This window comes from Orycteropus afer, unplaced genomic scaffold (assembly GCF_000298275.1).
Source record: "Orycteropus afer afer isolate SDZICR_OR568_19922 unplaced genomic scaffold, OryAfe1.0 scaffold00063, whole genome shotgun sequence".
NCBI lineage: Eukaryota > Metazoa > Chordata > Mammalia > Tubulidentata > Orycteropodidae > Orycteropus > Orycteropus afer.
This window is the reverse complement of record NW_006921650.1, coordinates 9,267,001-9,279,947: the sequence shown is the minus strand read 5'-3', so window position 1 is coordinate 9,279,947 and position 12,947 is coordinate 9,267,001. Positions and strand designations below refer to the sequence as shown.

General features: G+C 39.1%; 1 protein-coding gene across 1 annotated transcript in view; it reads left to right on the top strand.

Annotated features, from left to right (window-relative positions):
• CFAP69 (cilia and flagella associated protein 69) overlaps positions 1–12,175 on the top strand; it is a 133,590-nt gene extending 121,415 nt beyond the window's left edge. The window contains exons 22-24 of the mRNA XM_007939831.2: positions 1,232–1,336; positions 1,953–2,109; positions 11,754–12,175. Of these exons, the coding sequence (XP_007938022.2) occupies positions 1,232–1,336; positions 1,953–2,109; positions 11,754–12,175 (684 nt within the window). The remainder of the gene's footprint in view (positions 1–1,231; positions 1,337–1,952; positions 2,110–11,753) is intronic.
• Positions 12,176–12,947: the final 772 nt, after the last annotated feature.

The window sequence follows — 12,947 nt, the reverse complement described above, 5'->3', positions numbered from 1 at the left end:
GTTTCAGTTTGTTTAGCAGTGATAAGCTGTGGTTTAAAAGTGGTGTTCCTGAGTTTTATCAAGAAGGAGATCATCGTTAACTGAGAATTGAGGAGAAATGTGCTCCTGCTTTTCACATTGGTATAAACATCACATCTGAAAAATGTGATGAGCTGCTTCAGTTATAAACTAAAAACTAATCTAAAAAACCTATGATTCTAACTGTTCATTTGAAATATGTGAAAAGCACCATGGATTTTCAAAATTTCATTACTTTTTCCACCTTTTCCATGAATACTTTGAATACGCCTTTACCTAATATTACAATTCTTCCTCCAGATGTGAAATTGCTGAATGTTAAGTTAGGCTGAAAAAATTGTTGTTGTTGTTGTTATGTGCTGTCAAGTCAGAAAAAATAGTGGGATCCTATTAAGATAGCAAAAACAAAGTTAAGAACAAAATCATTCAAGGTACCACGTATCTTCCTTTTCATTAAAAGTTCTTCCCAACTTTAGCTACAAAATATCCTCAGAACCTCTCTCATGTTTAAGGAATAACCCATTACCATTGAGTCAATTCTGACTCATAGTGATTCTACAGGTCAGAGTAGAACTGCCCCCATAGAGTTTGTAAGGCTGTACGGAAGCAGACTGTCTCATCTTTCTGCCATGGAATGGCTAGTGAGTTCAAACTGCCATCCTTTTGGTTAGCAGCCAGATGCTCTAACCACTGTACCACCGGAGATCCCTTATGGAATAGTTTATGAAAATCAGCCCCTGACCTTTCAAACCATTTGTCACCTCCCATTTCAACTGTTTAGTGCAACTACTGAATATAACTGCAATAAATTATATAATTTACATTGTTCTGATTTTATGGCACCTTTAAGTGTGCTAAATTAGTATTTATGTAAAATATATTGAAAATTGGCATCCCCTGATGCAAATTTAGTATGTTTGGATAATGTGTTAAAAATTGAACCTAATTTGTTTAGTAACTCCTTTACTCTTTGGTCATATATGGCTGGTGCCACTGGAGATCTCACTAACATTTTTAAGTGAGTGGTGTATTCTTCAGTGTACAAACAATATAACATGTTAATCACTTAAATGAGTAAGTGAAATTCTGGGGCTACCTAGTAACAGCCCCTATAAGCCAGACACAAAAGTATTTTGTATATTTCTTTATAAATACATAGTTAATGTTTTACTAGAAATTAATCTTACTTTCTTCCTAATTTGAAAATCTTCAGAAAGCAAAAAGGCTTCAGGAAAAAGCTATAGAATCCTCTAGATACAATGAACGACCACAAAATGCAATATTTCATCGGACAGATATTAAAGGACTTAACACAACGGTAAGATTTTTTAAATTCATAATTCTTTTTAATAAACCAAAAACAAACCAAACTCACTGCCATCAAGTCAATTTGACTCATAGTGACCCCTCCTTGGGTTTCTGAGGCGTTATTGGTAGGGAAGTAGATTGCCCAGTGTTCCTTCCAAATAGATGTTAAATTTAGTCCCTAAAGAATGTTATTTCTATGGGATTTTCATCTCCTTTTTAATTTCCACTCTTCAGATTTCACATAGTTCAGGCATATTAAACTATAACGTTCAGCCACCCTCACCCAGTGCTGGTCTAAACCAGACCTAGAACTTTAGGATACCCAGGAAAGTGCTACCAGCATTAGGCAGAATCTCTCCCTACACATATTTAAGAGCAAACATGGGGTGCCTTCTGTGCCAGCAAAACTAGATCCATGCCTACTCAAGTGTTCCTGGTGTCCTCTTCTGGACATCATTTGTCCCGTGTTCCCAGCTGATAAGGAGTAGAATTCAAACCCACTTTGGCTGGCTCCAAAGCTTCTAATCTTTGCCTTATGCTTCATAAGCTAAAGGATGGAATGAGTTTTTCTCTTATTGAAAAAAGTTTTAAACGGACTTTCAGATATTTACCTTTTGCTCTTTTAGGTGCCCTCTGGTCGAGTAGTAACAGTGGAAAGCACTCCTGCCGGAATAACAGGAGGACCTCTAGCTGACACAGATATTGCTCTTAAAAAGCTGCCTATTCGAGGAGGTGCCTTGAAGAGAGTGAAAGTAGTAAAAACAGTGGATGAGCCAAAGAAAAGTAACCTGGCATAAAATGCTCGAGAGACTTTTTGAAATAAATTCTGTTTATAATTTTCTAGTTAAATATATCTTTATGTATAAATGTAAATAAAATATTTTAGAATCAATATTTTAGTAAAATACTATATAAAAAGTAAAAGTAAACATGTATAGTTTATTTTTATTGAAAATATTAGCATATAGTATTGGAAGAGTTGTTAACAATTTCTTTGGAAAGATTACTAATTCTCTTAACTAAAATTGTAAAACAATATTTTATCAGTTAGGACTTTTTGTTTGCAAGTGAAGAAAAACTTTGGTTTAAACCAAAGATACAGTACTACAGGTTCTATATCTATCAAATCTGGGAGTAATTTAGACTACGACACTAAATCAAACTCACTGCCATTATGTCGATCCTGACTCATCATAACTCCGGTTGGGTTTCTAAGGCTGTAAATCTTTTTTTTTTTTTTTTTTAAACAATCAAGTGACCAACGTATTTACTTAATTTTTACTAATTATAAAAGCATTATGCACAAATCACAAATCCCACATAACACTCTGTTGGTGGTGATAATTCCTGGGCAGCATAACTAAGTGTCTTGGGTGAGAAAATTGCTTAATTTTCATTGTATGTCTTCTCCTTTAAAAAAAAAAAAATTATTGCAATTTGGTACAACTTTACAAAGCAGATCTGTTTTACACTCAATAGTTCATACACATTTTTTTACACCTATTATAATCCCCACAGTGTAATAGCTCTCCTCCCACCTTCTCTGTGTAGTTAGCCCTTCCTTGTGTCCTTCTTAGCTATAGCTTCCTGCCTGTCTAGATTTCCCTCTGTGCAAGTGCTGTCCTTCTGGTCTCCCATGGTTAACTGTTCTAAGGAGTACATCTCATTGTATGTCTCCTTATAGATTTTTTTGTTTAGGTTTTATTGTGATTTGGGTGACAGTTTACAGAACAAATTTATTTTCCATACAGCAGTTCATATCCACTGTCTCATGACATTGACCGCAATTTCCCACAATGCAACAGCTCCTTTCCCCTTCCTCTCCATACTAACCTCTTCCCTGTGTCCTTCCCTCCCATGCACTCCTGCCTAGTGAGCTGTCTCCCTGTGCGTACACAGCCCTTCTATTCTCCCATGATTGATCTCTCCAAGGAGTCTATCTGCCTAATGTAAATGTTCAGCTCATATGCCTGTCTTTTGTTTGGCTGGAAGCCACAGGAGTGGCAGCTAGGGGCCATAGTCTCAGGGGTTCCACTAGGCTCTATCCGACCAGCAAACCTGGTCCCCTTTTTTTTCCCCTTGATTTTGAGTTTTGTTCCACATTGTTCTCCCACTCTATCCAGGATCTCCTACATAGACCCCCTCCAAGTGGTTGACAGTGGTAGCTGGGCACCATCTAGTTCTTCTGGCCTCATGGTCATATAGGCTGAGAACTGCATGGTGTGCCAGTCCCTTGGACTAATTGTTTCCATGTGTCTTTGGTTTTCTTCATTCATCTTAGCTCTGGATGTGGAGAGAACCATCATTGCATCTACATGGCTGCTTGCAAGCTTTTAAGATCTCAGTCGCTAGTTGCCAAGGCTGTAAATCTTTATGGAAGTAGACTGCCCCTCTTTTTTCTGTGGAGCAACTAGTGGGTTCAAACTACCCACCTTTTGGTTAGCAGCCAAATGCCTTAGCTACTACACCACCAGAGCTCCTTAATTTAGACTACAGGCATTGTTGAATTTAGGGACTTAAACTATGTGAATAGTATCTTCTCCTTTCCCAGCAGCTCCTGGATCACATTCTCTCAGGTTCATATCCAGCTGAGAAAAATGTGTGCCTGTCTCTCTACTGTCTCAGCAACTGCCTCTTTGCATCTTGGGGCTCCCGACTGGACCACATGCCCACTCCTGAGCCACCATTCCCTGTGACTTTGGCCAGATCTGAGAATGCCTACTCTTGGAGCCAGAAGCAGGGCAATCTCATCCAAGTAGATAGATTTGAGAGGATAAGTAGTGACCCAAGGTACTGTTGCAGAAATATGTATGAATGCTAGGTGGTAAAAATAAGTCTGGAACAAATATAGCAACCAAATATCTCTACTATAAAAAAGTAAGTAATTATGAGCTAAACAATAAAAAACTAAAATACAAGTGATATGCATATATGCATACACACATACATACGCATGTACACACACAGACAACAAATTCTAATGCTGCTTCTCATCTTTAATGGGAAAGACAGAGGATGGGCATGTCCTCCTCCACCTTTAGTGTTGGTATCTGACAAAGAATAGAAGGCAGATGTCATAATGCTAGATGTAGAGCAAAATCTTTGTGTCCTTGGTTGCCATCATGAGTTTTCCATAGCCCCACAGCCTGTCCCCATCAACCTTTCAGTTAGCAGCCAAGTGTAATAACTGTGTGTACCACCCAGAGACCTCAAAACTTCAGTAAATAAAAGTAATGAATAAGTGTGGTAGTAGCGTCAGCTTCCTGGCAGCCTTTCCCATGAGCTCTGCAAATTTAACCACATCCTGTGCCCAAAAGGAAGGTATGGCCAGTGAAACACTATGCAGGGAATGCTAAACACAGACAACATGTTAAAGTAATTCAAATATATTTACTTCATAACAGTGATATGCATTCTCAAATGGTGAGGCAAAAATGCTATTAAATGAATATAACCAAACTATCCTTGGAAGAGGGAGCTCTGGTAGTGTAGTGCCTAAGGCATTTGACTGCTAACCAGAAGGCTGGTGGTTCAAACCCACCAGGAAGAAGATTGAACAATCTACTTCCGTAGATACTGCCTCGGAAACCCAAGGAGGAACTACTTTGAGTCGGGATCGACTCGACAGCAGTGAGTTTGATTTTGGTTTGTAAACTGAATGCAGGTAATAATAAAACATGGTTCCCAGTGAAACTAATGTAAATCCACCAGCCACTCCTCGGAAGGAAGATGGGGTAATCTACTTCCGTAGTGATACTGCCTCGGAAACCCCAGGAGGGGTCGCTATGAGTTGGGCCCGACTTGATGGCACATAACAACAACAACATAGAAATCAAATTGATGTTACTTGTTTGAATATCATTTTTTGTGAATCATACAATATATCTCTAGATTGATCAAGGCCAGCACGATGCAGATAATCTGTAGGCCTTTCCCCTGCCATGTAGAATTTAGGCATCATGAAGGGGAAAAGTGAAACAGGGCATGTTATTACCAAGCAGCTATTTAACAGGAAAAAATGTAGATTATGGGAGGGCGTTAACATTGCTTCACCCAAACACTTGTACCTGGCAGACAGAAAATGTCCATTTGTACATTCAGTTACAGCCACCACCCAGTAAGCAAGGGAACCAGTCTATCTGACAGATGTCCCTAATTCTAATAGTTCTCTGTCTCTACTCATCAAATCCTGAGCACCAGGAGTTGCTGCTTAACCCATCCAGCCTGACTGACAGAGGAACTGTGCCTTTTCTTCCATGGGTCAGTTGAGAAAAAGTTTCAAGTTTTCCAATGGAAAGTTGTGCTACTGAACTAAATAAAAAGAAAGGAAAATTAAAAGGATAAAAATGATGCAGTTTAGTGAACACAGATAAAAGTGGCTTTGATATTTTCAATAAGAGTTTGTTACCACATGAGGGAGCTCATTTCATTGTTAAACTGTTAGTTGTTAGAAGGGGCTTAGTGATATTGGGTGAAAACCAGTGAATCATTGTGTGAATAACTTCAACCATCTAGTCATTGGTCTACCTTCTAGAGCACATATTTCATATCAAAGCAAACAACTCTGATGTCCATCCTAAGTCTTTTTCAGGTCAAATATTCCTATTGTCTTTAAGTTTTCTTATAATATGGTTTCCCAGCTTTATGAATTGGGCCAGCCCTTTCTGAAGTGCTACAATTTGTTAATACCTCCTAAATTGACCAGCAGACCTGAATGCAGATTTCCAGATGTAGCAGGATGCATATAGAATATAACGAGACTAGTCCCTCTCATTTTTACACAATTTTCTGCCAGTACCACCTAAGTTTACATTAGTTTCACTGGGAACCATGTTTTATTATTACTTGCATTCAGTTTACAAACCAAAATCAAATTCACCGCTGTCGAGTCGATCCCGACTCATAGTGGCTCCTCCTTGGGTTTCCGAGGCAGTATCTACGGAAGTAGATTGTCCAATCTTCCTTCCTGGTGGGTTTGAACCACCAGCCTTCTGGTTAGCAGTCAAATGCCTTAGGCACTATGCCACCAGAGCGCCTATTTAGTTTACAGTCAAAGAAAATATCAAGGAAGTTTTGTGAGAGAAAAGCAGCTCTTGATATTTGGAAACTGACCTGCTATTACTTGTCAGAAGTTTATAGACACACCCAGTGTCTAGATCTTGGTTTCTAATCAATCACTGCCATTTGAGTCGATTCTAACTCATAGAGACACCATTGGGTTTCCCAAGCTGTAAATCTTTACAGAAGCAGACTGCCTCATCTTTCTTCCACAGAGATTTGGTGGGTTCAAATCACTGACCTTTTGGTTAGCAGCCAAATGCCTTAACCACTATGATACCAGAGCTCATTTGGATTCTAATAGCATTCTCCAATAAAAAGGAACCAGGCTCCTTAAAGAAGTGGCTGATTCTAAAATTTTCCTATATTAAATGGCATGATTTGTGCCAAAAACTGGGAGGAAGTTTAATAGAACAGGGTATCTAATTGTGATCAAAAAGGCTTAAGATGAACTGTTCTAAAACCAGAATGTTCATTTTCGACAGTATTAATTGACTTATTTTCAATAATCCAATGTAGCATGTCAATCAATTAGGAGAACTAGGAAAATATTTGCAATTAATACTTTGGAAGGCCAACATTTTTCATGGTATTCATTAAAACTATAAAGTTTATCAGTGCCATGAAATTTTTATGACGACTAGGAGTTCTGGTAGCATAGTGCCTAAGGCACTTGACTGCTAACCAGAAGCTGGTGGTTCAAACCCACCAACCACTCCTCAGAAGAAAGGTTGGGCAATCTACTCCCATAGTGATAACTCCTCGGAAACCCAAGGAGGGGTCACTATGAGTCAGGTCCGACCCAACGGCACATGACAACAACAATGGGTAATTGATGACAATCGGTTGAACAATTTTTAGGCTAAAATTACTGTGGCCTGCCTTTATGGCATTGACCCTTTGAGCCTCAATCCTGTGCCCATAGATTGTAAAAGATAGGGAACTGTTTTCTAAGGAAAATCATGACCCTCTATCCCTAGGTACTCTTTAAGTTCCACTGCAGGCAATAAATTAGGCATCTTCTTGAGTATCTGTCTATATTTGTAAGAGAATATCAGCCCTACCCTCCAACCAGTTTATTTTCTGAGCTTAGGGATCCACCCTTAACTTGGCAACATAAATTAATTGCAATGTAGGAATTTATTAGACTTAAACCTCAGAATATTTGCTACTAGTTATTATGCAGACTTGGTTATCTGAAATATTTATAAAGGAATACCTGAAAGCTATGCAGTGCATTCATTCTTTAATACTGGTGATTCTTTTAAAAAAAAATTCAATTTTATTGAAATATAATTTATGTATAGTGAAATGCACAAAACTAAAGTGACATGGGTCAATGAATTTTTTTTTTTTTTTTTTTTAGTGTTCCCTCTCCTCCCCTACCACCCTTGGTAACCAACAAACAAAAGTTTCCTTCTACATATAAACCTTCCCTTGACTTTTTACAATAATGAACTAATATCATATTTGTCCTTTTGTGATTGACTTATTTCACTCAGTATAATGGAAAACCTGGGGTTCATGAACTCCCATGAAATTACACACAAAATGGTATGTGCATATGTAAAGGGTCTATAGCTTCCTTAGAATCTTAATATGGTGTTTTACTCAAAGAATGTCAGTCTTCTCCTTTAGTTCAAAATTTATTTTGTGATCAGGTCCAACCATCCTAGTTGCATACTTATTCAGTATTGTTTGGGCTGTTTTCAAAATTGTTTATATATTTTTAAGTTTGTGTGTACTGGCATCGCCTTGCATAGAAGGGAATCTGTCCTTGCAGGAATACACTGTGAAGACTTATGAAGAGAGAGACATTTCCATTGGTTCTTAATGTTGGGAAAGGGTGGACTTCTCTTCAACATGTGAATCTAATACTGTTCGTGAGTGAGTCACTCTTCGATTGGGTGGTAGGAAACTCAGACCAAATTTATAGCTGCCCTCTACCAAAGGTAGGAGCTCTGGTAGCATAGTGCCTAAGGCATTTGACTGCTAACCAGAAGGCTGGCAGTTCAAACCCACCAGCTACTCCTCGGAAGGAAGGTTGGGCAATCTACTTCTGTACTGATACTGCTTCAGAAACCCAAGGAGGGGTCATTATGAGTCGGGTCCAACTCGATGGCAAACAACAACAACAACTACCAAAGGTATACACACTCAATGTTGTTGTTGTTGTTATGTGCCGTTGAGTCGGACCCAACTCATAGCGACCCCTCCTTGGGTTTCTGAGGCAGTATCACTACGGAAGTAGGATTGCCCAACCTTCCTTCCGAGGAGTGGCTGGTGGGTTTGAACCGCCAGCCTTCTGGTTAGCAGTCAAGTGCCTTAGCCACTATGCTACCAGAGCTCAATATATAATTCTAAATCATAACTATATATTAGTTTCTTGTCTCCATTTGCCTACATTCTATTTCCTCATCTGTTTCATGTTATCCAATTTAGTATATTTCTGTAAAGCTTCCTATCCTTTTTGGAATAAGATGTTATATATAAATATACGCAACAAAAACAAACGCAACCACTGCTGTCGAGTTGTATCTGACTCATAGTGACCCCTCCTTGGGTTTCCAAGGTGGTACCACTATGGAAGTAGATTGTCCAACCTTCCTTCCAAGGAGTGGCTGGTGGGTTTGAACTGCTTAAATATATATAAATAAAAACCAACTGAGCTAACACCTAAATACAAAAATTTTATCAGAGTGCATTCGAGTAAAATGAACTTTCTTACTGCCCTTTAGTTTTATTTCCATTATGTTAAAAAAGAACAATAAAGAATATCAAAATATTTTGTTCCATACTGCATAGAAAAATACTTTAATATATGATGTCCTAGTGCTTAAATGCACATTTCAGAAATTACACAATATACTATACTAACATTAAATATTACTTTTTAGGACAATAGTGACATTACTTTTGGCACAGTTTTAAAGTCAATATTAATGTATAAGATATCTTATAAAAATGGTTACAATTTTACTCTATTGACTATTGTATTAAAAAATATATTTCATTTGTATTTTAAGTGTTTTCTTTAAAACAAAGATGATTTAGAAAGATGCTTTCTAAATAAAAAATTATTTCCATTCACAGATTACCTGAAAAAATGAAAATGACCATTAAATAGCAAAAAAAGAAATTACCAACAAAAGTACAACTTTCAATATTAAAGAATTAGAAATAACCATTTTGACAAATACTATAGGAAATATTTGACTTCATAATTACTGACAGTGGAGAATTAAGGTTTCAGGCTAATGCCATCTTGATTAAGGTATTTTCCACATTCTTCCTCTTAAATGTAAAACTCACGTTTTGTAAAATCCAGTCCTGTAAGGTTAGAGAGGAGAAATGAAGATTTAGGCAAATAAGACTCTTAAGCTTCCTTTCTCCCATTTTTACAAATCTATGGAAAAATTATTTTCAGAAGTCTAAATTTTCAGTGTTAAAAAGTTTCTTCAACAAATGCAATATGAATCATTACAATGTTACATGGCTTTCTTATGAAGGACTCATTCAACAACAACAAAAAAAAAAACAATTAGGAAACAATTGTAGAGATCTACCAAAACGTATCATATCCCACAAGCATTTAGAATCAAGTATTTGTCTATTAGAGTTCTCATGGCTTCTAAGTAATATAAAATCAGTAAAAATGAAAATCAAAGCCTATCATATTAAGAAAAAAAAATAAGGATGGCTAATGTAATAACTAGTTAAATTTGAAAAAAAAAAATACTGGAAAGACTGAATAATGAATCTTTAGAAAATTAACCTGCTATTCTCATAAGTACATATTTAAATTACCTCCTGTCATCTTCTGTGGAAAACTGTACTTGGGAGACATCACCTGTCTTCTGCCCATTCCATGAGATCTTGAAAGCAAGCAATCTACATACATGTCCCAGAAATCCTGAGCTATGTTTAAGAAGACATTATAATGTCTGGGCCGCTGGGATTTTTGCAAGAACAACATGAAATTCCAGAAGGTATCCACATTGTACTCTATCTTGAGTTCCTTGAGCGCTATCAGTGTCAAAGAGCAAGTGTTCCAACACTGGGGATCAATGTCTTCCATGATTCCAGGGCTGACACTAGCAAGCACTCCCTTTTGAAATTCAAAATCGGCATTAACCAGATTGATCAGCATCATGCAGCCCAGCGGTAGGTGGAACCATCTTCCTGTAGCAGAAGCCATATTCTATACAGAAAAAACGGGGGGGGGGGTGAATAATGATTACTTAAGTAATCACTCAAGTATTCAAGGATCTATTTAACTTTTAAATATATATATAAACATGTTTGTTATTACACCAAATTTGCATCCTATGTATTTGTTGGTTTTCCTCCAAGTTGCCTCCTCTCAGACCTTCCTTTTAAAGAATATTACAATTCCACTTGATTACCAACACTGATAAACAGTCATATGGAGACACTGAAATCCAACAAATCATGTTTATGAAGATGTGGTAAGTTCACCATAGACAGAGCTGTAAGGAACCTTAAAGAGCATCTGTCCCAACCTTTTTGTTTGACAGATGAGAACAATTCCTATTGATTTGACTAAGTAAGTTCTCAGGTTTACTGTCCCCACATCCAAGACTTCTACTACCCCAAAATTCAACTGGATGAATCAAGTCCGTTCTTTGTGTAAACATGGGAGAGAAAAAAAATTTATTAACATAATACAAATCTATTAATCCAAATATGGTCAAGCACTGTTTTTTAAGTAACTGCTGGCTTTTATTTTATTCATGAAAAAGTGTTTGTCAGACAATGCTGGTGGATCCTTGGCTTCCCTTAGGTTGCTCCGGAGCTGTTTGGAGAAGATTAATATACATACATGAAGGAGCATGAAAATAATAAAAGTGATATAAGGTAATAAGTGATGATGCAGGGGCAATTGCATTCAGCAAAATCTTTACATTTTCTAATGTTTCTTTGCACAGTAAATCAGCCTAAAGCACCTACGTGGAAGCCTTGGTCTAAGTCGGCTGTGAGTTGCCACAGAGTTCCTATTCCAGGCTGGCATTCAAAATATACCTGACTTAACCTTCACAGCCAAGGTGAAGGGGTGAGAAGGGAAAACAAATCCTGAAGACAGGACTTATTTCCCCGTACACCCCGTCTGCCACCTTTCCCAAAAAGCTGGAATAAAGAGAGGAAACAAATCCAAACTTAGGACATTCAGGCAGTTTCACACAATCAAAAAGTGTGCAGGTTCCCCACACTAAGCTGACAATGACCAATGTATAGCAAAAGTTCTAAAAGGGAGGGGCTAGATGGGTACAGAGAGATTCTTTCCCATCAATTGCACGGTTACGATGCCGACCAGTAACCGTGGCTCCGGGTTCTGTCACCCGACCCAGGGGGAGCCAGCGCGGGAATCAAGTACCTTTCGTCCACGGCCAGGTGCACGTCTCGGCACGGTGTCCTGAGTGCGCTGCGCTCACTCGGGGACGCGGGACGCAAGCGGCTCCAACCCAGGAGGGACAAGCGGTCTCTGCGTGGACCCGCCCTGGGTCCCACTCCTCCCCTGCTTGACTCACCCTCGGAGCAACCTAAGCGAGTAAAACTGCGTACTGAGGTCGGTCCAAAGCGCTCACCAACAACCCTGATCTTGCCTAGCAAATTCCGGGAAAGGCGCCGAACTTTCTCTGTAGCGCTGCGCACCGGAGATCGTCGGCTCTGGTTGGCCGAGGGGCGGCGCTGCTGGATCTGCTGCGGCAACGCAGGCCTTTTGAGTCACACTCGCAGGCGGAACCATACTTCTTTTCCAGCCGCAGATTGAGGGGACAGAGAGTGGGTGGCCTCCCTCCCGAAGTCCCCCCTCACCTTATCTAAACCCCGCCTCGGACATTGCTTCGGCCTCTCTTGTCCTCATTCGCTCCCTTCTTTGTACCTTCCTTTATCCTCTCTGAGATGATGCGCATCTCAGAAATAGTTCATATACACTCAAGCTATCTTTTCCTTGTATCCACCCACTCCCACGCCCTATTCTATCTAGAAAACAAAATCAAAACTCTCTTAAGGCTGTAGCCTCAAAGAGACTTTGCTGTTATGTGCCCTCCAGTGGGACCCGACTCATAATGACCCTTCCTTGGGTTTCCCAGGCGTTATCACCACGGAAGTAGATTGCCCAACCTTTCTTCCAGGGAGTGGCTGGTGAGTTTGAACCGCCAGCCTTCTAGTTAGCAGTCAAGTGTCTTAGGCACTACACTACCAGAGTTTAGGTCATCCTAAACCTCTCTAACCAGTTTCAACTTCTAGCTAAGGGGGGGGGGGGGGGGACACTGTGCCATCCAGTTGATTCTGACTCATAGCTACCCCCATAGTGTTTCCTGGACTGTAAATCTTTGCAGAAGCAGATTGCTTCATCTTTCTCCCTGTGGCGTGGCTGGTGAGTGACCTTTGGTTAGTAGCCAAATGCCTTAACCACTGCACCACCAGAGCGCCTTACCCCTAAATTATTAAAGCTAACACACACACGCATAGACATGCTCTCCCTTCTGCCTGAATGTGCATTATTTAACTTTGGAAAGATAATTTTCTCAGCCACTCCT